The 26,466-nt window shown below is 42.1% G+C and overlaps 1 protein-coding gene across 1 annotated transcript in view; it reads right to left on the reverse strand.

The window, feature by feature from the left end:
* Positions 1-26,466, reverse strand: part of AFF3 (AF4/FMR2 family member 3) — a 263,564-nt gene that overhangs the window by 67,734 nt on the left and 169,364 nt on the right. The window contains exons 9-11 of the mRNA XM_026035647.1: positions 21,637-21,688; positions 8,031-8,068; positions 5,472-5,488 (exon numbers count right to left, since the gene is read on the reverse strand). Coding sequence (XP_025891432.1) covers positions 5,472-5,488; positions 8,031-8,068; positions 21,637-21,688 — 107 coding nt within the window. The remainder of the gene's footprint in view (positions 1-5,471; positions 5,489-8,030; positions 8,069-21,636; positions 21,689-26,466) is intronic.

Here is a 26,466-nt window from a genome sequence, read left to right on the forward strand (position 1 = left end):
ACAGACTTTTTAGTAAGAATTTGCTTACAAGTGTGAATGGTGGTCCTCAAGAGGCTTGGATGGGATGACATTTTCTTGGTCAAAAATCTTGGGTAGCCTTCAGATGACTGGTATATGTCACACAGTGTGCAGTGATTCCTCCTGATAAGGTAGGAAAATGGCAAAATTGTCCAAGAAATAGGAGCAGATAAACAAAATAGTCCTGTGAATCTGATGCTGTTCTGAATCCGATGAGAGTTTGGATTTTTTTCCCAAGGCTTTCTTAGCCAAAGATTTCTCCAGAGGTACAACCAAACAAGCCTGCAACCTTTCAAATAGCAGGTGTGACATTTGTTCAAGATGAAGCATTTGTAAGAAACCTGGTGGAGCTCACTGAACTGCAGAACCTCCCAACCTGCTTCTGTACCATCACATGGTACAGAATGCACTATGTCAAGTAGCTCTGTGGGAAAATTAGCTTTCCCATCCTCAGAAGTCCGTTAGATTTCACAAATGTTCCAATTCTTCTTTGGGAGGAAACCCAGGCTGTTTGAAGATCACATTTTTAATTTCTTTCCCAGAAATGCAAGACATCTAGAACAGTGGGAAGTCCTCCCTCAATGGCAGAATAAATCTTCCCCTTCTACAAGTCAAAGACAGGAAAAAKGATGAAATTCTTCTTGCAAACTACATCAAATAAAAAAAAAACAACAACAACAAAAAAAATGGAGCGGGGAGGAAGACACCTAATGAGACTTTATAAGGAGGAAAAGCATCTCAGACTTATCACTGTGATTTTGCTAAAGCAAAGTCTCAGGCCCGATTCAGTTGCACACTGGCACCTGAGGTGAACGCCCAAAGGGCTCCTTGTACCTACTCACCTTTGGTCGCCTGCAAAGAAAATCTAAAAAATCATTTTTTTTCTTTTTTTTTTTTAAAAAGGGTAGTAAGCAGATAGCCTTTCAAGTGACTAAGGCAAACCTCAAAGTTCAATTTGGATTTCAAAACTGCTTTAGCGAGAGGCTGGAAAAAAACGACTATGGGAAGCATGTCATCCATGGAGTTTTTGGGGCTGATGCCAGAAAGCCCTGTTGTGTTTGGCTGATTTCTGAGTGATTAAAGCTTGAAGGGGGGATCTCCTTCCATCTGCTTCATGGACAACTGGCTCCCGGCAAGGGAACAGCAATGTCTCCTTGGCACTGCTGCACCTACACTGGAGACTCCCCGCGCTAGAGCTAGAGTGAGATTCACCAACACATGAGGGTCAAAAGTCTCGTGTTAACRTCATGTAACTGGACCCCACCAAGGGGCCACGAATTTGTAACAAATTTTAAGCATTTCTTAAAATAAGGTGGTAATGAAAGTATGGTGATTTGTGGGAACAGCACGGGCCCTCATTTCCTGCGATTAGTGCTGGGTAAACCTGAGCTTTCCCTTCTTCAGGCTGCCAAGAAATAGATACAAATGTATTTATAAGATTTCACTTTTGCAGCATAGCACTAAAATAGCACAATACATCATTCATAGTACAGCTCTCTCTATTCTTTTATCCCACTGTTGAAACCAGCCCAAAGAAAGGCAAAATGTTATCAGCTGTCCTCACCACCTCTTCCTGTACAGCAAGTTTTAGCACTAGTGTTGCTGTCATCAAGGTTAAAATCTCCTTTGTTTTACAACATGTTCATTGCCTTAGGGATAGGCATTGTCCAAGGCACCACAAGAGTCAGGTCTCATTGAAAGACAGTAAGTAGGATCAATAATGAAGAAAATAGACTATTCATTAACAAATTCACTGCCCACAGCTGGCTCCGTACTCATGATACATGGAAGTTATGTTCAGAGCATCAATTCAACAACACTTTAAGTCAGCACTCCTTTGACCCGTGGTGATGAAGATGGGCAGACAGGTTACAGAAGATTATGCCAAGGGTCATAAAAGTGTGAAGTTTCCCAATTGCAAACTGATTTTTCAAAGGTAATTGCCTGCACAATTTAACCAGACACTCATTTATGCCCTCCAGGTTTCATATTGTTAATGTTTGTTTCCTCTTGGATTTCTGCTTTCCCTGGCTCTCACTTTTTTTCCCCCCCCAGATTCACATATTAGAAAAACACTGTCACACTTCTTGTCCTATGTGATTTATTCCCATGAAATTAAATTACATTTTTATAAGCCCGTGTTACTGCAAATGATAGCTGAAGATTTGCTGAAAAAATTAATTCCTGATCTGTTACTGTGAAGCATCCTCGCTAGCACTGAGCTGACTCTGTCTTTCAAAACCAGATGGAAGCAGTCCAATGGTATGATTAACTTCTTAGTCCCTGCAATTTCCTATTGCTCTACTTGCCCTAGATTTCAGGATTGACCTCCTGCTTCACTGCAAAGTGCACAGTTGCTCAGCTTGGTAAATCACATGAATACTTTTTTGATCGCAGTTATCTACTATTTACTACATACCCAGGGAGGTTAATCATATGCCGAGGCGCTTCATATGCTGCACACATACACGCTCTTCTTCCCAATAGCACTTTGCATATTCTTCTTGCTGCCAGCCAGCAGTGGGACCTGTCTTCTCCTTACTATGCAAAAGACTGCAGACCTGCACCTTGTTGCTTCTCCCTCCCCACGTTAATTATGTAGTTATCTACACACTAATTCCTAAAGGAACTAGTAAGCCTACTAGTTCAGACGTTCCTTGTGGAAGATGAATATTTGTCAAAATACATTTGTTTTTCTGAATTAGATCTTATTGTCTCCTCTCAAATATCACTGGGGTGCTATTGAGAAAGTAATGGGTTTCCTGTGGGGAGGTGGGAAATGCATGGTTAACTGCTTTAACTTACTTGAAGAAAAAAAAAATCTTAACATTTCYACTTAGCAAACACTTCTTAAGCACTACAGGAATCTCAGTAATCATTGAAAATAAATCTAGCTAGGGCTCAAAATCACTAAAATTTCCTCAGACAGCTCTGCTCAGCACATCCAAATCCTGTCCCTGGGTGCTATTGTAGAGTCATTCCACCCAAATAGCAGCAGTAGCCAAGCTATGGGAAGACATCCAGGAGCAGATGGGTGCCTACAGATCTCTTTCACAAGATAAATGAAGGGAAATAGAGTCCCAGTTTTCCAGAGATACCCATTCCTTTTCACTTCAAACCTTCCCCACTAGTTTTCTTTTAGAGCCCTTTTTCTCTAGCGCACACCAGGAAAGGCTTGGTATACAATAGTGGAAATAGTATCCTATATATAATGCATATCGTTATTCTTATTCCTTTAAGATCTGCAGCTAGGAGGGCTGAGAAATAAGTGCCCTAGATCATTTCTGCCACAAGATGTGATAGCAGTTGCCTTTGCTACCCTGCAGCATGTGGGAGGTCTGAGACTGTGGGACACAAGTGATTCCAAACACCAGGCAAGCTTTCAACCAGGGAACAAACCGTAAATCCCTATTTCCTGACAGAAGTATTTTTTTTTTTTTTTTTTTTTTTCATGCAGAGGTAATCTGGGACGTATAATCAATTCACTAAGAACTGCTAGAGCAGTGCATTTGTCTTGGTGACAAAGAACACGGTGCGTGCACCTTGGTCTCCAGCCAGCCTTAGCATCCTGTGAAGCCCATGATCTCAGTTCCTTCATTTTCTGCTGGGAGCCAGATCAAGTGCCACAAGCCAAGGCTTCCCCTTGGCTGTTACTGATTACACAGACCTGTCACACTAAGTCTTTCCTGCTGGCCAGCTAGCTGAGTCACTCTGCTGATAAGCTGACCACGTAGCTTCCCATGTGGAGGACTCTCGCAGTGTGAAAGGTGATGTTATCAAAAAACACAGTCCAACACAAACATGAATACGTGGGTGACATGAAGCACATGAGTATTTCTGCTAGCTGCCACTGGTCTATTTGCTTACTTTAGAGTATCACACAAGCTTAACTGCTTTGCTTGATCACAGTTCAAGTAGATACTTGAGAACAAGAAATCTTTGGCTCTGTCCACAAATTTTAAGACTGCTTGGACAGCTGCTTTCCCTGTTTTCGCGACCTGTTAAAAGTTTAAATTACTGCCTATTGTTGCCTTAATCCTTTCAGGCAGCTCCTCTCCAGGCCTACTAACTCAAATAGTCTAGCTCAGTATGGCTTTGTTCACAGGTGAAGAGCCATGCTCCAACCCCACTGGGCTGATCACAGCGCCATGGCTGCTTGCAATATCAGCGGGAAGGACCAGGTTGTCCTGCACCATCCCTTCCTGCCTGGCCTCATCACAGCTGAGTGCTACCGTGTGTAGGATGCACCTGAAAGCTGGTTCTGCAGCACTTCTGCTTTCAGATCACCTCGTGGCACCACCATGTGTCATGACCCGCTGCACAGTTCCTGATATTATTACCTGACACTGAACTTGTTTGTCTCTTCTCCTGGTCTTGTATAAAGCTCACCTGGGCTGAACTATCCTTTAGGGTAAACCAGCTCATGCACACTCTGCATTTTGATGTCCTAACCACGATGAGATACGGATAAACAAGCCACAGCTACACAGAAATACACAGTCCCATTCCTTCTACTTGATGGGAGCTCAGATAGGCTGTGTAGCTCACCAGATGTCACACATTTGCTTGTCTACATTGCAAAATGGAGATTAGCATTGAGATGCCTGATCTATCAACAGCTCGAGGTGGTAAATCAAATAACTCTACCATAGTTCAGGTCTGGATGAACCATATTTATACTAACCAGGTGCTGAGCATAAGCTAAGTAAGCTGGACTCCTTACAAGACTGATGGGCTGAGATGGGAAGGCTTGCCAGCACGGCCATATGGCTACTAGGCTGAACTCGAGCACTCTCCATCTCTGTCCTGCATTCCTGGGCTGAGGTTAGTACATGCAGAGCGAATAAGGTCTGCCTGCATCCTCTGGGATGAGTGCACAAAAAGGATAATATATCTGAACAGGGAACTAAGCATATCTCGGAAGACTTGCCCAAGCACCACAGTGAATGAGCTATCTTTTCTCTCTTGCAATGAAAGAAGAAATTCAGTGGTGGTGTAAGGCTTTCCTTAAGCATTCAGCATTCTCAGACTCACTTGGCCTACACTATAGCAGAGAGAAATAAAAGTAGTTAGGGGAATAAAATGCCCTAGGATACTGTAAATCTTTACTTCATGGAAAAATCTTATCTCGCACATGAATATGAGCTGCAAGCAAGTTTAATGTGTGGATTAAGTACTGCAAGGTCTCCCTTATGGTGGGCTTTTCAGCCTAAAAAGAACAGAAGAATAATAATGAGTGTTGTGTTTGGGTATGATTGCAAAAATCTGTAATTTACAGCTGGACATTCTCCGTTGCAAAATTATCCACAAAGCAAATGCTTTTGGGTTAGTGGAACACACTGAAAAAAAAAAAAAAAAGGGCTTTTAAATTCAGCAATAAGGTCAAAGTTCTGGGACTGACGGAGTCAATAGTAAAATCTATTTAGCTCAGTGGGATTGAGCAGGTTTAAGACCTTGCTTAACTACACTACTTACTGATAAATAATAACTTAATATTTTAGAAATAAGCATTTTTCTTAATCTGAAAGCTATTCAGGCAGCGAATATAAGAATCAGATGGTCAGAGATATGCTGGAGCACTCTGCCATTAAGGTGTATGAGTTAAGTTCATGTTCTTTGCTGTCCCAGAAACTGAATGCTCTGTACAGTTGAACCACTTTACTGAAGAGCATAATAAAATTAAAGCCAAGCTGTGCAGTATAAACACTGAGAGTTTCATGAGAGAATGAAAACCTAATGGGGCCAGTGCATCTTCCCTGACAGAGACTCCTGCAAAATAGTCAGTGCATGTGCAGAGCAACCTGTCTTCTGGAAGCAGAAAAGCTGTTTCAGTCAAGATTCTGGGTCACTAATCTTTGTGTTTGCACATAAATCTGCTGGGGGTTACTGTGTCATGCTGAAAACAAGACTGAGTGCAATCCACTGAGGAAATCAATGGCTACAGGTTTAAAAATGCCCTTTTTTTCCTTTTCTTGTTTAGCTAAACTATTATTTTTTTAAGAGATTCTGAAAGTGAAAACTGAAACAGGAATACTTGGGGAATCTTGTCAAAAAAAGAGCAGATGAAATAACTAAGAGGTTTATTTAAACTGTCACGTCAAGGCAAAAGGGACTGTCCAGTCTTTGGACAATAAGAAGTATGTGACCAGGAGCCCTTAGTTGCTCCTGGGAGACAAGGAGTGAAGGGCAATATCACGTGTATCCATGCTTTAGCCAGGATTAGACAGAAACTCCTGTTTGAAGGCCCCTTGACCTCTGTTTGCTCGATATAGTTAAATTTTTGGAGGTGAGGAGACATTTCCCCTGGGGTGTGCTCACATTTTTTTGGTGCATGGTTGAGAAAGATCAGAGGAAGGCAGCCTGAGCCATGAACATTTGCAGAGCAGAGCAGGTGGGAAATCTTCAGCCTCCAGAGGCGCTTTCAGGAGGGGAGCAGGGGAGGTAGAGGAAGCCTGACCATAAATAATAAACCCGAGGTGTGAAGGGCAACTCCATGCACTTTGAACCTTCAGCCTTTGGGCCACCTGTGAGGGAGGACCTGTCTTTCAGGAAAGGGGGAAAGTGCCACACGGGGTTTTAAGCTCATTAACCCCCCCTCTCTCGAGGGGCAGCCCTGCAGGAATATTCCTTCTTTAGCTCCAGGGACTGATGATGAGAAAAGTAGTGATCCCAGCAAAGGCAAAGGCTGCCCGGGAGAGCAGGCACATGCCGGCGGAGGAGCGCGGTGCTGCTCTGCCTCTTCCTTCTCACCGCAATCATGGCAAATCCTCGCCTGCCCCACAACCGGGACAGCGGCTTCACCCAGATCCCACACATCTCACTCTGGAAATGTTCTCCTCGCGGGAGAAAAAAGAAAAAAATAAAAATCTAAACAAAACTGTGTTTGTAAACTGTTGTGGAGCGGAGTGGGAGGAAGGAGGCTGGTAATTTTGGCGGACTCAGCCTCAGAGCGGAGAGAAATGTTATTCATCCATGCACAACATATAAGTCAGCCTAAGTGACAGGCTCTGCTCTGGCGAAATCCTGGCCCGAGCCGCCTTGGAGAGTCAATTACTGCTTATTCCCAGGGAGGCGGGGGGCCAGGCGCGGCCGAGGGGGCTGCCAACAAGGCAGGGGGAAATTTACTCCGTGTCAGCCGGCATGACACAGTACCTCATTTGTGGATAAATGTAAATCTGCTCGCCCGCTTTCACAGGCACTAAAACGTGCAGCCCTTCCCTCCCCCTGCTCCCCAGACTGGGACAGGAACCAGGGCCCTTTTAGAAAGCTGCCTTCTATTTCAATCAACCCTCTTTCATGAAAGTCATTTAAGGTAAATACCTGCGCAGACCTATGGCCCAACTATAACATTTACGGTGGCCCAAATCCTGAATTCCTCACTCAGGCAAGTTTCCCAGTGAAGTTAATGGCATTTGGCTTGAAAAAAAACAGCTGAGTAAAACCTGAGTATTGTCTAAGGATTTGGTCCCCTGCTTATCTACCTGAAGCACCACTGCCATTCCAGATGAGGGAAAAAAGGAATTAAATTCCTCAAAACCAGCAATCCCTCAAAACTTCAGGAGCAAAGAAAAACATTGTTTTTGTGCATAAAATGTACAGAGAATCTTGTCAAAAGAAGAGTAATTCCCAGAGAAAGAATTTGGAAAAAGTCAAAAGAGAACATCTCAAAATAAATGAAGTACTTATTGCTGAAAAATGAGCTTAGATATATCTCAGCGAGCTCTAAAGCCTAGAATTTACTGCATCATTCATGCCTTCACCAGTAAGTTTCTTATCTCTCATTTGGTATCACAACAAGGGATTCTGCATACTCTGTATGAAATACAACAAGACTGTGATTTTTGCAGTAATAAACTCTACACATGCATGACAAATCCAAGCATGCAAAATGTTTAACATCCCAGTTCACAGATACTTTGGGGACAAAATCCGATTATGAGTTATATGCCACAATAAATAGGGCTCAACGTTTCATAAAGCAATTTATAGTTCATAAAAATGACAAAATGTACCTGTCAGATAGAACGCGGAGAGCAGATCTCTGTGCTGCCTGCTGGAAGAAAGGGCAGAGATGTTTATTTTATATTCTGACTTAAAAATTACGAGCACAATCAACACTTTAAAAAATGCGTTACACACATTTTTGTCACGTGTCCAAATTCTAAACTACTAGCGACGGAGCAGCGAGTCTATAGTAAAATGGACATTCCAGCCTAGCAAATGTAAAAACACTTTGTTAAGTGTGCCATAAACCAGAAGATTGTCAAAGCACTGCACAATATTTGAGCTCTGAACTGCTCTCTTTAGGTGATTTTCTGCAGGTCTCTGCAAACTCTGCAGGGCTCAGCTCTCTTCCTTCCCCTCTCCCTGCTTCCGCACTCCCGCTCCCTCTCCTTTACCATTAGTCTCCTCCCATTCTTCCTCAGAAACAAACATCACATATTTGGTTCCTTTCGCGATGAAGCCTGTAGCTATAATTATAAATGCAGCCAAGCCTGCCAGAGCTGCTGCAGATTTTCCATGAGTGCTTCCACGTTAATCTGCTGGCAGCCTTTGACGGCACAGGGCAGGGTTGACCTGTTGCTGGATTGCTCCTCCGATTTTGCCCAGTGCAACTCTTTGGCTGTGGTGGGAGGGAAGCATCGTGCTGGTCCTTGTGTTAACCAGAGGCTCAGGGAAGAGGAATCATCACCTCTCAAATTTAAAAGGACCCCCCCAAGCCTATCCCTTATTATTATTATTTCCCTTATTGAATCATTTTGAGCGGTGTGATTCGTGGCTTTGGCAGTAATTAGCTGCTAAGCAAAGATGAAATCCATCATGGGTTGAAAATCTACTTTAAAGCCTCAATGCTACTTGCATGTGTCCCAGCCGAGCCCTTGGCAGCTATACCTGCCCTGAGTGTGCTCCCTAGGCTCAGAAAGGACACCAGGTAAACTGGTGGGAAGGCAAGGGGCTGAGGGTGAAAAGGGAATTTTCTCTTTGTAGTTGCTGGGTGGAGGTGTTTCAGACTCCTCTCTGTGGCTTCTGAGGCTGCAGAGGGTCTTGTCTGCAGGCATGCATATCCATATGTGCAAGTCACATGGCTGGTAGGCATTGCTGTCTGTGCTGGAGAGCATGAAACTAAGCTTTCTGGATAATCAAAATGCTATCGATAGGGGAAAAAAAAAAAAAAAAGCTTGATAAAACCTGGCTTGTGGTTGCAGTGAGGAGCACTTCTTAGAAAGGTGTAAAAAGATCCCCTGGGTAGAGACAGGGTACAGATGTGACAAGAGCGCAGAAGTCCTTTGGGAAGGATTTCAATTTAGTTTTGGAGGCAGGATTTCTGCCTGAAGAACATCCTGGAATAATTTGTGCCTTCTGGGATCCTCAGGGAGTTGTTGCTTGCCATGTCTCACACAGCAAATTACCCAGAGATGTGGGCTATGCTTCACCCTCCATGGCTGGTGTGGCTGGCAAGAGGTTTTTGACCTTAGCATCTTTTTGCACTGCTCAGAAAGCCCATAGAACAGATTGGACAAGTCCCTCCAGCTCAGTGCAGAGGGGTCCATGGCATGAATGTGTTTAGTGCAAACAAAAATAATTTGAGAATTGTGGTATTTTTTTACTGTCTCCAGTAAATCATCCTATCTGCACGCTCTTTAGACACAAGACTACCTATCATCCAGTCTACGCAATAGAGGACACTTTAAGGAGGGCAACAACTTTCCATTCGTCTAGGTTGGCATCCTGCCTCTCTTACCTCTGAGGAGGACTCATTATAAGAATTTCATCTGACTTCTTGTGCACAAAAGCAGAAGAGATTCAAATCTTAGATTTAAGAGTGTCTTACGGCTTCATCTCTTCCTAACTAACCCAAGTCAATGCAAGTTCATCCCCTCCCATATCCAGTGACCCTCACTAGGAGGAAGCTATGTTCTCTCCGAATTTGAAGTCTTCCAGCTTCCAGTGCTGACTCCTGCACCCTGTCAGGCTTTGCATGCCAAGCTCGGGAGCCTCACTTCGCCATGAGTGCCCTTTCCATGACCAAGTATTTCATACACTGAGTCACCTCTCCTTCTCCCCATCAGCATCTGGCACAAGCCATTTGCTCACAGGCAGCCACTACGTGGCAGTGTAGTTTCAGTCACCTTTAACATTTCCTACTCTTGGTCCAGGCTACCTTGGGTTCTCAGTTGGTTGTGCAAGGAAACTGGTTAGAAAAATGATCCACTTCAAAGAAAATATTTTCTTTAAGAAAAATGACATGTTATTTACAATCTGAACCCCTTTTCCAAGCTATTTCCTCATGTGCTGGCTGTCATAGCAGAGGCCTGGGATGGTGGATACATCACATGTTCCCACTGTGGGATGGTGGGAGCAGGATACAGCAGAATGCCTTGCTAATAAGAAAAAGCATGTCCACCAAGGGGTTCATTTATGACTGCCACCTCTCTCACTCCTTTCTGAGGAGGTGTGGAGACCTCAATGGGCAAGGTATATGGTTGCTGTGGTAGCTAGAAGACACAGAAGGAGATACACTGGTCTGTAGCCACTATCCTCATGGATCTCACAAAGACCTGAAGAAAGAATGTGGGCTTTGATGATGCTAAAAAACTCCCAGGGACATGTGGGGTGCATTTTATTTCCTTAAAATCTCAAATTTTGAAAGATAGAGAAGCTCTGAGTACTTTTTCTTGCAGTCTAGATGAAAGCTGGTCTCAGCAAGGAAATGAGGCGAGAAGACAAGATGGCTCTCTTGTCTTAATTTATTTCAGAGTGCTCAAACGTGCCAGCCCATGTGGTACCAAACTGCCGCCCCAGGTACCAGTCTTTAGTTTCAATCTTATTATGTCCAGGGATTGACAATTTTGAGCAAGTTATTCTTTATGGGCAAGAAAATGCATCCACATGAAAGACAGGGCAGCAGAGAGAAAGGTACGAGTACTTTTCAGCAACATTGTTCTATTTTTCAATTGACTTCTCTTTAGATGTCCTTTAACATATGATCTTCTTCACTAGGATGCACTGCAAATAGTATGGAGCGACTCACTCTTTACTTGATGGTGGCAATTCTATATATGAAGGTACTGATGGCTTTCTCACAGTGTTAGAAAATGCAGCCATATAATATTGGTTGTATTTTTGAATGACCCTCAGGCTGCTAACAATCCCATTTCTAAATGATGTAGATAGGAGACTGAGTTGCAAGTGATTAAGTTTTCTCTTCCTCCCTGGAGAAACGGATCTATTGCCTTTACTGAAAGGCAGTTAGCAACTATTTGGCAATTTTAATTCTAAACTATATTGCTGTCCTCTCCTAGAGAAAGTGAGCTGTTGTAATTAAAGGCAATTAGCAGTTCCCTACCATGTATAAATACTTGCAGTCACTAATTACAGTCTGTTCTTTCCATGCCCTGTCAGAGGACTGGCCTGCTCACCTAAAAGGGAAGTATTTGCCCTCGATTCCTGCTAATAGGTTCTCTGTGACCCCACTCAAATCCTACCATGAGTCGCCAGGGGAGGGGTCATGGCCCACAGTTTGAGAAACCTTGCACTATGGAAATAGCTTTCTGTGATTTATTACGCTTCTAATAGGCTGGTATTATCTACATAACAATGTAAGCAAAAGGGTTTATCATTTATGTAAGCAAAACTTACTATACAATTTATTGCCTGCACCACTATTTTTAATAGCTTACTTTTTGATTGTGCAATTTATTTTGCATTTTCTTCTATGTTGCTACAAACTTTAGTGAGGACAACTTATCATCCATCAGGAAAGAAGTTGAGAATATGCTATGCATATTCCTGAAAGTAACTTTACCATTTACAGAAATTACGGCTAAGAATTAAGTTTGTACTTTGATATTGCTACCAATTTGAAGACCTTCAAGACTTAAGATGCCTAATATTCTGCTGGTAAGTGACTGAGCTATACTCAGTTGTGATCAATAGTAACGGTTAGAATCCTGAGTTTTCATTTCTTGGAATCAATGAGATTACTCATGGAGTAGTGTTCTCCTCAGTTAGAATAAAGCTACTGGAGGTCATCCCATCATTCAGTAACTTTAATGCTAAGTAGGAAATGGGGAAGTAGAAAAAAGTTTATGTACTTGGGAAACCAGACATAGTAAATGAGATGAATTACTCTATTTCACTACAAGAGTTGTAAATTAGAAGATACCAGCTGGATAGTCTTCCTCGTTCTCCACCTGAATTGGTTATAGATGTATTTAGGACAGTGTTTCATTGATCAGCCTTTAGTACATTAATCATTCATGAAAGACTCTAGCTCTACCCCAAGACTACGGAGAGAAAACAAGTTTTCAGCCAGCAGTAATCATGTTCAGATTCTCAATCTCTAGAGATTGCCTCTCCTTTCTCCATTCTTTATTGCAATGAGCCGGAGCTTGGGAACATAATCAGCAGATATTCAGGTTTCAGTGTGTGTTAAATGAGCAACCAAAATTACCTCAAGTGTCACAAGTTGCAATCTGTTGTTGAAGGGAAATCAAAGAGGAAATTAAATGCTTTCATTGTAATTGGGACTGAGCAGTGAGCTAGTTCCTTGTAATTGGGACTGAGCAGTAAGCAGAACAGGTTGAATAGAGCTACTGAGCTGGAGATTCTGGAGTTAAGAGTGGTCCCCAGAAATTGTCTCTCTCTCTTTTTTTTTTTTTTAATCTAGTTGGAACAGAATTGTCTCATAAGCTGCAGGGCTGGCAGGCATTTTTAGAATGCAAGAAAATTAGAGGCATGGAAGAATGTTTTGCTGGGACTGGGAGAGTGTCTTGGAGGCACTGCTGATTGCATATAGGTGCTTTTTCCATACCCCACCCAAGACATACTTTGGCAAAAAAAAAAAAAAAAAAAAAAAAAAACAGAAAAAAACCAAAACAACAACAACAACAACAACAACAAAAACAGTAAACCAAATGTTGGCAGATTCAGGCTTTTTTTGATTTTTTTTTAATTTTTTTTTCCTCATTTTCTTCTACCATATGGATTAATGGCTATTATCAGGGGAGATACTTATGGCAAATGTATGGACTTACAACAGCATTAAGAGATTCATAGAGATGGTGCAGGTGTACACATGAGGAGAATCTGAACTGTTTCTTCGGTAAAGATCTAACACAATACATATTCACCTGCACATGACCAAACTCAGTTGCTTCAGGAGCACCTTGTTTGTCTTCCTCTGTGTGTAGGTTTTGCCCAGGTAACTAAGCAGTGAACCAGTTCTGCTTCATCTTAAGATCCATCTTAAGATCTGGAAGCTCTTATGGAGACAGAGCAAATCTTTTTGATAATTCCCTGATTGTGATTAAAAATAAATCTCCCACGAGTGAAAATCTTGCTGATTCTTCACTTGGGGAGCTAAAATGTTATTCTAGGCCAACTTCGGATGCATCTTCCTGCACTAGAAGCTGCATCTCTGCCTGTGGGAGCTTTATGCAGTCTCAAGGCTCTGCTCCCTGCACGTGTGTATTTATAGACTGCGATCAAGTGAGTCACTAGCCCTGTTTTGGACAAGCTCAATTCTTTGTGCTTATTTCTTTTGCTCCAAGGCAGGTTTTCCAAATTTGTAATGCATCCTCCTCCCCCTTTAAACCATCTTCAGGTTTTCAGGGCTCTGCCTGAAGAGTGCAGAGATGCAACCAGGACTGCAATAGCCTTCCCATCACAGCTCAGGCGAGAGGCAATAATATCCCTTTATGCCTACAGATAAGCCCTCTGCAAATGCCCACAAGTGCCTGGTGGCCACAGGAGTTGTCCTCAGAGCTCATGTTTAGGTAATTTATCAGATATGATTCTTAATGCGCCTTATCTCTAGGCATTATTCTGCTACCTCTCACAGCTCCTAAGGGTTTTGTTTGTGAACTGCTTTTCCATGTGGATTTTGGGGGCATTTAAAATCACTTGTGAACTGCAACTCCAGTGTTTCTCTATAAATGTGCAATGTGACTGTGTGAATGTGAGTTTCACTGTCCAGTCAATGTTTATTGAAGATTTACAGGCTGTAAGACTTAAAAAGGATCTCTTTTCTTTCCCCTTTTGGAGTTGCTTACCATCAGAGCCACATATTTTACGAAACTATTAAAACTGGATTTCATGGTTTCTCCAGGCCTTGGAATTCTTTTCTTCTTCTTCTTCTTCTTCTTCTTCTTCTTCTTCTTCTTTTTTTTTTTTTTTTTTTTTTTTCTTTTATTTTGTGGTTTTATGATTGCATTTCTGGAGTGCGTTGTTATTTCTCTTCTGCTTTGCCCATTAATCCTTATTAATCTTCTGGGGGCAGCACAGTCTAGTGACTTGAACACAGCACCTGGGATTGAAAGACCCAAGTACTAATCCTGGCTTTGCATCTGACTTGCTGTGTGCCTTCAAACAAGCCACATCCCTGTCTTAGTCTCCACGTCAGTTCTACAGAGATAATAATTCTTGCTTAACTTTACCTAAATACCTCCCAGGGGCTTTGCGTTAAGCAGTTAATACTTGTAAAGTGATTTGGATCTCCAAATTACTATATAAGCAATATGGGTATTAACTATTCAGGCAGTTTTATATGTTGAGTCTTCTGTCCTATCTCTGTTCAGATTTGCACCTGAATTCTACCCTTGCATAGGCATGTACCATTTCAACGAAGACAAAATAACTTTAATCTTTTCCAGTGGAGACAAGCAGAAGGTACATCCTCGGTATTTTATATTAATAAAATGGCAAATGTTCAAAGACACCAGAAGGTCTCAGTCATTGCAAGGGAAGCAGCACGCATCTTGGAAAACTCTTTCTGCCTCCAAGTCTTCTTATTGAGGAAAAGGTAACTTCGCTGAAGTGCTGTTTTACACTCAGAATATCTCAAATGCCACAAAATGTTAGGGTTGTGCCCTAGATCTTTTTATTTATTTATTTATTTTTAACAAGATTGACTGAGAAGTCCCAAACCTCAGGATTAAAGTCGAATTTTTCTGAAAGCCCAGATTCGTGAACATGAGAAAAATACAAGTGTAGATTCTCCACATGATAGTAATTTTGTTCAATGAGGTGCTATGCAAGTTGTCTGTGGTGCATTTCCTACTATCCATACATTTCCTCTATTCTACTAGGGTTATGTTGGGAAATACGAAAGAAGCTAGGATAAAATACTTAACTGATTGGCGGCGAGAAACCTCCTGAGTTTCAACAGGGGCAAGTGCAGGGTCCTGCACTTGGGGAGAAATAACCCTGGACACCAGTACAGATTAGGGGTGGACCTGCTGGAGAGCAGCCCCACAGAGAGGGACCTGGGTGTCATGGTGGACGACAAGTTGACCATGAGGCAGCAGTGTGCCCTGGTGGCCAAGAAGGCCAACGGGATCCTGGGGTGCATTAAGAAGAGCGTCTCCAGCAGGTCGAGGGAAGTGATCATCCCCCTCTACTCAGCCCTGGTGAGGCCACATCTGGAGTCCTGTGTCCAGTTCTGGGCTCCTCAGTACAAGAGGGATGTGGAGCTGCTGGAGAGAGTCCASCGCAGGGCTACSAGGATGATCAGGGGCCTGGAACATCTGCCCTGTGAGCAAAGGCTGAGAGAGCTGGGCCTGTTCAGCTTGGAGAAGAGGAGGCTGAGGGGGGACCTGATCAGCGTGTATAAATACCTCAAGGGAGGCAGTGAGGAGGAGGGGGGCGGCCTCTTTTCAGTGGTGGACAGTGATAGGACTAGAGGAAATGGCTTCAAACTGAAGCATCGGAAGTTCCACAGGAACTTAAGGAAGCATTTCTTCACTGTGAGGGTGACAAAGCACTGGAACAGGCTGCCCGGAGAGGTTGTGGAGTCTCCTTCTTCGGAGATCTTTAAAACCCGCTTGGATGCAGCCCTGTGCCACGTGCTCTAGGTGACCCTGCGTGAGCAGGGGGGTTGGACTCGATGACCTCTGAGGTCCCTTCCAACCTTCGGCATTCTATGATTCTATGATTAAAATCAGTAGCAAGACTTGCTGATTTTGGAGCAGCCAGATTTCCTTCTAGGTGCAAGTGAAATTACCTTAGTGGTTCCCAAATCCCTTCTATTTAAATCCTGTTTTTGACAGGATTCATCATGTTCATCATTCACATTTCATCACGTGCTAACATACCTGCCATTCTTTATATTCTCCCATTAATTCTGAAGGATGCTACAGTAGAAACAGTAAGAAGCTATTATTTGGCTTGGAAAAAAAAAAGGGAAACATTGGAAAAGAGCAGGCTTTGAAGATTTGGTAGAGCTACAACTCAGTTTACTCACAGCATCAACATAAAGAGACAGGAGAAATGCCCTTGTATTTCAAGTTTATTTTCTGGGCTATTTTTAGAGATTTGCTAGCCAGGAGAGCTGAGCTCAGTGTGTGGCTCTCCCCAAATACTGTGCACATCCAAGAGTCGGGCCGATCTCTAACCTTTCTCGCTGTCATTTGTGGTGGTGGCATTCAAATGGAGAGCTTGATCCTGCCAGCCAGTGCATGACAGACACTGAATCTGATTTTGTAAGATCTGCAGTGATGGGAGCCAAGTTTGGCAGGACAAGACCGAGCTCTTATTTGGTTTCATCTGACAGCTTCAGGGAGGCAGTCTTGGTCTTCTTGTCATGCCTTGTGGAAGTGCAAATTTAGATGTCACAGAGATTTTAAAATCAGAGCTGGCAAAACACGAAAAGCTTGGCTCACTTACATCTTGCTCAGGATTTTAGCTAGATTGTATACCAGAAGGGCTGCTGCTTTAATGCGCAGGAAATAATGGACTTATCTGAGTTAAGGAAGGCTGTTACAACGGCTATTCTTCCAGTCTAAAAATAAACTCACATTATAGTGACAGTGCACTGAGCAAACCATTCAGATTAAATATGAAAACACCTGAGATTCTAGCCATTCCTTAACCCAAAACCTATTTTTTTTTCCATTTTTACTTATCTCTGCTTTGCGCAGTTTCAGTCACAATCAAACTTGCACACGCCCTTACTTTGTGAAATAAATTTCCTGTGCTCAGTGGAGTGAGTAACTTCTCATCAGAATGATTTTTTCAAGTTCATCAGGACTTTTTCTTTCTTTTTTTTTTTTTGAGAGAGATAGAGGTAAATTCGTTTGAAAGGATGATGCAGACTCCCTGTTTTACTTTTTTTTTTTTTTTTTCGCCAGGACTGAGTATTCTCATCTCCTTTTTCCTTTGTGTATTTTCACTCCTGATCAAGAATCAAGGATTGCACTGATGAAGAGGTGAATAAAAGGGAGCACAACACTGAAATGACTCGATGTGGTTAAAATGTTTGTACGTGGCATATGTGAAAGCAATTAGTGCTGGCTAAAAATAGTTCTAATGACAGACAAGGCTATGCAACGGTGTGTTGTAATTAACCTAATATAACCGTTCTCTCTAGATGTGCCTGGAGGTGCCCTGTGAGTGGCTGAGCTTTGGTTTGGGAAAGCACCATCCTAATAGCTGAGGTCTGCTGGAAAAAAAAAGGCTTGTTGTTACTTTGCCCTCTTTTCAGTATGTTTTAAAATTCATTAGAGATTGCTTCAAATTGGCCGGAATATTGCATTTCATATGCAGAACTAGTGCATATATAGATCCTGCTAAAATTATTCCTTCTGGAAGAAGGTCTGTACACGACTGTTCATTTCAGGATAATTTTTACTTCTGCACTGATTGGCAGCCCATATTCAGAAAAGAAAGGCATAAGTCCTGCAAGGTTTTTAGAAAGCTTATCCTTAAATATCTATTTCCTACTTGTTTCTGGCTATCATTTAAAAAATGAACTTTCCAGAGCCTGCTCTTCCTCCGGGGTCTCCAGGATGGGGACGGAGCCTCTGCTTGCTTTGGCTCGCTGTTGGCCAAACCCTCTGCACTGATGCTTGGGACACCCCACAAGGCGCCCCTAGCCCTATTGCTCCTTAGGGGGACAGTTTTTAGCCTGTGCATTTACCTGCTGTGGCAGTGCAATAGTCATCTGATTGCTTATTTATTTATTTATTTTATTTTTTAAAAAAGAGTACTAAAGCTCAGTCTTTCCTTTAGAGATACAGCAGGGGCTTGAGCTCGGAGCCCTAGTGTGTCCTGATTGCTTCTTCAACTTCTGTTTATACAATTTCGCAAAATTTGGGCAGGAATCAAGAGCACATACCAGGGTGTTGGCTTTTATGAATCTCCTGGGATGTGAAAGTCAAGCTGACTGGATGAACTTTGGTTACATATTCCAGACAAGCACAATGACTCTATTTATTCAGACTTGGCAGCCAGAATGCAGATTGACTCGGTGAGTAATAAATTTTCACAGCCACAAAACTTCAGCAGCAACCAACCTGATCCTGCACAGAAAAAATGCATGCAAGGAAGCAGACTTAGGTTGCAAAAATATGTTAGATTATTATTCCATGTATGTGTACCAGCCAGTTAATTTATGTGGCTATTGATTGACAGGAATTGCACAAATGAGTCGAGGGATCTTTTCCCCCTTAAATGAACTACTTTCTATTATAGAATTTTCATATTGTAAAAGGACAAGTAGAGGGAAAAAGAGAATTGTTCGTATTTCAATTGACAATGTCCTTTTAATATTTCACCCAAGACTGATTTAAGTTATCCAGTGACCTCTACAGTGAAGAGCAGGCTGTTATAATGGGGCCTCTTTCATGTGCTATGCCACACTCCAAGGAACCAAAAGGCAATAACCACTGCAATTCAGTACTCCGAACCATCTTCAGCCCAATTTTGACATCTTCATGCTACAAAGCTTCAGTTGCTTTCTGGGAGAGATGATGACAAAATTATTACTCTGTGTTATAAATCAAAATGAATTGGCTCTTTAACTTGCAGATTTATGTTAACTACCTTGGTGTTTCTTAATTGCATGCTCTTCAGATATTGATTGGGGATTAAAAAGTATATTTTCTTCAATCTGTGTGATGTAAAATATGCCAACAGGAAATTTCCCCTCTGCACATTAGATCCTATGATCACTGCCTGTAAAATTAAAATGATCAGTTTAAATGGATAAACTATGCTCATTAAAGAGGAAAAATACATTTATGCAATTAAAATTAAGAGACTAATATGTGTGGATAATGCAATTACTGTGGGCACACACACACTCTGCCCAATCCCAGTCTCTTTTTGCCTCTTATGGGCCTGTGAATCCCCCTACCTTAATTGCTGGCAAGAGGGAGGGTTTGAGAACCGTTTGCCCACTGCAGTCCTGCAGCTCCCAACCACGTGTCCGTCCTGCACTTGCCCTCCGTCATCCATAGCTCACATTCCCTATGTCAGCCACGGCCCTCCAAATACTGCCCTTAGGAACACAGTGGCACCTGTCCCTCTTTGCACGACCTCAGAAACTTTCCGTTTGCTTCTCGCCGATTTTGAAGGCAAATACAAAGTTGTCTTCTAAGCTTTCAAAGACTTCTCTCAAAACCTTCTGCTTTAGGAAGCAGGAAAAAAGATAAGCTTGCTAAATCTTGCGCTGTTCATCTTTGGCTGTTTAAACAACTGGACTCCTTAAATGAGTATGAGTACTCAGAGGTTAAATAATTATGTAAAGAATATCTGGGAATTACTCACTTTCTGTTCTCATACCCTCAGCTTTAATTTCTTTCTTTCCTCTTCCCCAACTTAGAGCTGAGATTATAATTAAGAAGTAAAGGGAAAGTGGGTTCCTCCATTCACATTTAAACACAAGCCATTGTGGCAATCCCAGCTGGAAGAATGGGTCAGTGTTATTCTTTTTTTGGGTCTATTTCCTGCCAGGTAGAGAAAACTTACTATTTTCTTTATCTTACAGTTTTATGTTTGTTAAACAAACCTGCAGGCTGCAGCAGAGATCCTGCAAAGCATTTTAAACAGTATAGAGCCGCCTATGCCTCAAGGAAATTTTTATCTATACAATCAAATCAGGAGAAAAAAATGTGATTAGTCCCATTTTACAGACAGGAGATCCAGTCGAATTATTTTTAAAGATTGTTCCCCCTGCCATTTGCAATGACTAGAATTGGGAAATTTGAGCCCAGCTGTGCTCTAGTTGCTACTCTAGTGGCAAAATCTATTTTGGCCCCTGGAGAGCTTGTTGGAGCACAGAGGTAAAATATCCTGGCTAAATATGGTGTACCGTACAGCTCTAATTACTGAATGAAGCCCTTGCATAGTGTACATATTACTAGAGATCCAAGCACAGGAAAGATATTAATAGTTGTAAGACATGGCATTAAAGCTAAGGTACCATGCAMGCATGCCCAAGTGGCTGAACTTTCCCACTATTCCATCCCTGTCTAAAAATACCAATAATCTTCTTCCTCTAATGCTCAGTCCCACATGCCAGACACCTCAGCACTTTTGCACCCTATTGCTATTACTCAGGTGTCCCTTCCATCCATCCTTTTACTTTGCCCTAGGTTGTCTATGGGCAGTATTTTAAACCATCTAGACAAGCAGGAAGAGTAATTAAATGTGAAGTGCTTCAGGATGAAATGCATTAAACAGAAATTGTATAAATATGTAAATAATTGAATCCATATGCAGAATCTTCTTAACACCACCAAACAGATGAAATAGTAGTTTACTATGAATATTAAAAGATTTTGACTTACCTACTGTGTGAAATATAATGTTAAATGTAAACTTGCAGTAAAGAGAATTAAAAGGAAACAACTGTAACAGTTCCAGGAACTACTACATGGAATTATCTGTCTCAGATCCTGAATTTTGGAAGAGTATACAGCCACAATTGCCTTTGATTGAAATAGTCACATTTGAAAACCACGTTACATCCAGCACTGGATCCACATGTGGTCTGCAAAGGTGAGGGACAGCTGTGCGACCAGTGTCAGGTTTTTCCACCCATCCACGTGCTCTGGAGAACACACAGGACATGCATTTTCATGCAAGGAGGAAGGGAAGGGGCTGCTGCCTGCTCAGGACCCTCTACATCTGTGCCCATATAATGTGAGAGTGAGAGGGACAGCGCGAGAGCACTGCTGGGCAGCCAGACACTTGGTTGGCCATGGGAAAGCCGAGGTCCTTGTCTAGCAAGCACCTCGTTTTCCCAGGTCTCTAAATCCCTCTAAACTCAGACAAGTGCCCCAGTTGTTGGATTACAGATCAGAACAAAGGCACAATGGAAGATTTTGTCAAATGCCTTTAGCTTTCTCAGTATGTGCAGGCCACAGGGCAGGGATGTGAAATGCCCGTGGGAGAGATGACGGCCGGGGGAGGCTAAGGAGACTTTCAGTACGTTAAATGACCCAGGGGCTCATCCCTGGGGCCCCGCTTTAGACACTTGTGTTTGAAGGTTTTTGGCCCGAATCCTTAATACCGAATTCCTGTTTCTCCCTTCCTTGGCTGTTCTTTAAAACAAAATAAAATCAAATCAGAAGGAGACTGATACAAAAACCTTCTGGGTTGCATCAAGGTCATAAATCAAGACCACTGCAAAACATTCTCCACAAATATAGCAGTTAGCACATGTAGTCTGGCACAAAGCAGGAACATCTGCTACTCCATTTACTGTACTTTCATGTATTTTGATAACCTTTATGTATATTTTGAAAAAAAAAAAAGCATTAGCAAAATATTTGCAGTAACTCAGTCTCAACATGAAATGTTCTGCAAGTTATGTATCATTTGTCTGGGTCTTACCTGGTCATTCTCTTCTTCATCACTACTTAACTTGAGGTCATCTTCTAGCATTCTGGAAAGCAAGCAGTTGAAGAAATTATAATTTGCCAAAATGCTGTAGGTTTTTTTTTTGAGTTATTATTAAGAATAATTTAAATAAAAAGAAAATAAAATTTATCCAGTAACTGCACAAGTGACATTGTCCTTATCTTTTTTTTTCCTTAGGCAGTTGCTATTAACTAACTTCTTAATTCATTTTCTACTATGAGTGCTTAAGGGGAAATGTTTATTACAGTAGTAATTGATTTTCAGATGATTATTGTTATTAAACTCAATGGCAAATAGTTTTCATATTTTTAATGTTGACAAGCCAGTACTGTCCATAAGAGGAAAAGTTTTGCTCCATTTRGTTTTGAACTTACAAAACAGAAGTAGATATTTACACAGGCATTACTGAGGATCAAAATAAGATTCACTGGTATTTCCCATGGGCCTTTTTTACTTCATTGCATGTTCGATGTAAAATTGACATGGACCAAAACAATTAAAACTAAAACATATTGTCTCAAGATGCAGGACTATCCACAAGGAGTTTGTTGTCATATAAGCACAGAAAATGAATAAAATAAAAATCTTTTCTAATGGGCATTTCCTCCTCCCTTTCCATATTCTTTCTTCAGTTTGCCTAAATTGGCTTACAGAAAAAGATTGTTTTTACCTCTAGGCAATTTTTACTAGGCAATTTTTGCTAGGGTTAAGCAACCAGCGGTGAAAAGCATTGAAGAGGTGCAAAGATTTCCCCGCCATGGCTTGGAAGCTCTTAAAACTCTTAAAAACTACTTTTAAAAAAATGCCTCCAAAATAATAATCATTCAAAAATCAAAAAGCTTTTTTTTTTTTTTTTTTTTTTTTCATTCTGGTGTAAGAGAATCTGTAATTTCACCCTGACTCCAGAAGAAAGCTTGGGAACAATTTAAGCACATTCTATGACGTGGGTGGTCCCCGGAGTGTAAATATATCAGGCAGACATATGCAGTCATTTCAAACCGCCTCCTCGTGCTTGTGCCGAGATCTTCCAAGGATGTGCCTGAAAAGCGYGCTTGCTAAGTGGGTATGGAGCGTGAGTTTCTTCCAAGAGTGCCATGTCCATGTCTGCAAAGGAGCAGAGAGCTTCGCCACCCTCTCAAAGGAGACGTCGCTGCTGGCGCCTCGTGCTGCTGCTGCCACAGTCATGGCTTGTCRCTCAGGCCCAGCCGCTTCCATCTTTTCCCACGGCACTTGGAGGGGAAGGTGGGAAAGTAAGGACAGGACTGGGGGGTCTGAGCAGAAATTCCTGCTAATTCGTCTCCTAAAGAATCACATCTTGCTTCTTTTTTTTTTGCCCCTTTTTTTTTTTTAAACCCTATGTTTACTGACACAGATTCTTCCGCTGTAAAACATCTCAACATACCAAGTTCAGCAAAATCTGGCTGCAGCTCCAAAACACTCCAAGTATAAAACGTGTGCAGGAAACTCATCAAGTTGCAGAGGCATGAGTATCTCATGACAAGATTCCCCATGTTTTCATGGGAAATATGCCCACAGGCAGGAAAAAAACACATTCTACCATCTTCTGGGTTGGCAAAATATCCAAATTGACGCAGGCAAGTGGGAGAGATACGAACTCCTCTCCTAAGAGCTAAACTATGTCCAAGAGGTAAATCTGCACACTGGAAGATCCACTTTTGATTYGACTTCAGATTCTGTCACTTCTGAGGGACATTTTAGATCCGGCAGTATTATAAGTACTCGTTTACTAATTAGATGTGTTTAGGGTATCCCTGAGAAGAAAGCGCTGGAAAATAGAAAGCTGAGATTTGGGATTGGGCATTATGTAATTAAATGTAATGAAATCTGCACTGATAGTCAGTTAACTAGAGAAAGAATTGCTGACTATGTGAAGAGCATTGTACTTATGGTATCACTGTCTACTCCTTTTTGATTTTAATTGTTTGAATGACTGATAGTGATAAGTTAGTTAAGCACATTGCTTAACATTTAGTAATTCAACTCTTCTCCTAAAATGGAGTTGAAAAACAAAAGCTTATAATGAAATGTTCTAAGTATCTCTTTATTTATGAAATTACGCTGGCCTTTTGCATCAACGTAAAACAAATAATGTATATTAAAAGTCCATGAATAGATGCTACTGTAACTCTTTGAAGTCTTCAGATATTACAGAAGAGTGGAGTTAAGGTAAGACACAAAAAAATATAAATGAGAATCATGCACACAAGAGAAACAAGAAGTAACTGGGCTGGTCTATCAAGATCTCCCTGCTTGCATGTTTTTACCCCGTCTTTATTTTTCTTGTCTGGTTCTCATTTTAGAGCTGTTGCTTTCCAAGAAAAGCACAGCCTGATGGCTCACAGATCTTTGTCCTCTCTGGAACTACTCTAAAGCGTGCAAACAACGCTGGGGTCACAGAGAAAAGCAGGTCATCATAAAACTTCCTTCCTTCCTTCCTTCCTTCCCTCCTTCCTTCCCTCCTTCCTTCCCTCCTTCCTTCCCTCCTTCCTTCCCTCCTTCCCTCCTTCCTTCCCTCCTTCCCTCCTTCCTTCCTATCTCTTTCCCTTCCCCTTCCTTTTTCCACTTTCCCTTCCCCTTTCTTTTCTCCCTAGAGATGGATCTAGCCCACACAGACCCTGCCATTGCTACCAGTACACATTAGGTTAGGTCATTAGGCGTGCCAGAGGTCTTCCTTGCAGAGATAGAATCTGTTCCCCTACTTTTCAAGGGCAGCTGTCCTGCCTWCAAGTCTTCTCTGGCTCATGGCTGGATCAAACCCTTACCCCTGATCTGCAGAGCTGCAGCCAGAGCAGAGCATACTGCCACCGGTGAGAGCAGTGTCATCCAAAMGCAGTTCTGGAGAGCTGGGAGGCCCTTTGGACATGGTAGAGTTGTTACAGACCAGGCACGACCCCACCTTTGGTTAGCAGGAAGTGTTTGCATTAGAGGGATTCCAGATAGGAATATGCGTCTTAAGGTAATCAGATGAATTTTGAGTCTGAAGGCTTCTGAGGAATGCTTCCCCTTGACAATTCATGTCCTCTGTGACAACGATGAKGGCTAAAAGTGCCAATAAAGGTACCAGACTTTTACAAGACTGCTTGAGAAGYGGTAGGATGGAAGAGAAGTGAAGTGAAGTGAAAAACGCCCCGAGCTCGCAGGAGACATTATGTTAATCTGTAATTTATCCACAGAGCACTTCGGCGCAGGGTCAGYGAAGACTGAGCCGTGGTACCTCCTCTGTTAACAAAGCACTTCAGACCATGTTTAAATCAAATCCTGTTCAGAACGAGGTTTCTTTATATATTCTGGCAAACTCGTACAATGATAGACAGCCAAACATACACACACTAATGTGCAAATACAGCCTTTTCAGCTCTGCCCAACGCTCGTGCTTGCCATTCTCTGTAACGCCTTTTTTGAAAAATGCAAAATCTAGGTCAGTAAGTGACATTGTCTATGGTCTTTGAGAGTTTTTTGAAAYGAGGCATGTCTGGAAGCATTCAGGCATCGGTAGGAAGATAAATAAAAGCAAATTTGTAAACAAATAACGAAAAGAGAAAGAGGTAGGCAAGGTGGCTCTGAAAAACACACTTCACAGGGCTTCAGTGCGTAAATGTGTACAGACCTCAGGTGCAAGGAAGTTGTTTTGCAGACCCTGCTCACACATCTGTAGTGAGAGCTCCAGGAGGCCACGGTGGGTAGAAGGGCTGGACAAGGAAGTGAGGGCGAGCTTGGGATATTAAGAAATGCCATCTCACTTGTTTCTCCCACAGTTGGTCAAGAGGTCTCAAGTAGGGGTGCTCTGCCTTTCAGTCACTGTGGAAAAGTGGAGAGGGGGACAAAAAACTACTTCAAAAGATCTGCAAATTGACAGAAAACCTTCCAGATGACATAGGTATCTAACTTTAATGTGACTGTATGTTCAAATCACTTCTTGGAAAGAGTGACATCTTTCTTTTGGGGTCTGCCAGGGGCTGTGCAGGACCTTGTGGAGACCCCCAGTGCCTGTGGTTGGCCGCAAAGTGTGGGACATGCTTCGGGAAGAGATGTAGATGGTGCAGTGTCTTGGGGGGTGGCTTTGAGCAGCCAGTCTGGGAGTCAGCTGAGACTACTTACATCTGGACTCAGCCTTAGACCCTTCCAGTATAGTCCTTCTTCAGAAAATGACTATTCTCCTTCTGGATTTGGGGCAATACTGGGATTAATGTTCAGTTCTTGAAAGGTCTGAGATCTGCTAAAGGTTTTCAGTGAGAGTTTGATCTAACTTTCATCAACACCAAAGGACGTGAAGATCCCTTTCTTGGTGAAGGATTTCACATATGTTAAGAAGGAACTCATGAGTGTTAATCTGATCGAGTATATTCCATTTTTGTAAGAGACAAAAAAAGGTAGAATCTCAGTCAGAATATGGTGGTTATTGAGGACTTTCATGACTTGTGCTTACCATGSAGGGAAGTGATCTTATTAGTGGAAAAAATACTTAGATTTTAGTTGAAGAGGAATCCCAGGCAAAGAGCTGTGATGAAAAATGAAAGTCAGACAGCTAAGTGCTGATTCTAGCTTATACCACCACTGTTTCATCCGAATGAGACTGCTTGGGGCCAAATTATTGATATAATATTGACATAATATTGATGCTCTATTTTCTTTGCCATAAATGCATACCGATCCTTCAAGAACAGTAGTCTCCACATGAAATCAAACCCAGAATGAAAATACGCTCCTAAGCAGAGCCATGCTGGAAGTGCTGAGAGAGCCTCCAGTTGTTTAAAGCCACAACTAATGGGCTGACACAGGGTG

This window comes from Nothoprocta perdicaria, unplaced genomic scaffold (genome assembly GCF_003342845.1).
Source record: "Nothoprocta perdicaria isolate Ctin4 unplaced genomic scaffold, notPer1 scaffold_163, whole genome shotgun sequence".
In the NCBI taxonomy this organism is placed as follows: domain Eukaryota; kingdom Metazoa; phylum Chordata; class Aves; order Tinamiformes; family Tinamidae; genus Nothoprocta; species Nothoprocta perdicaria.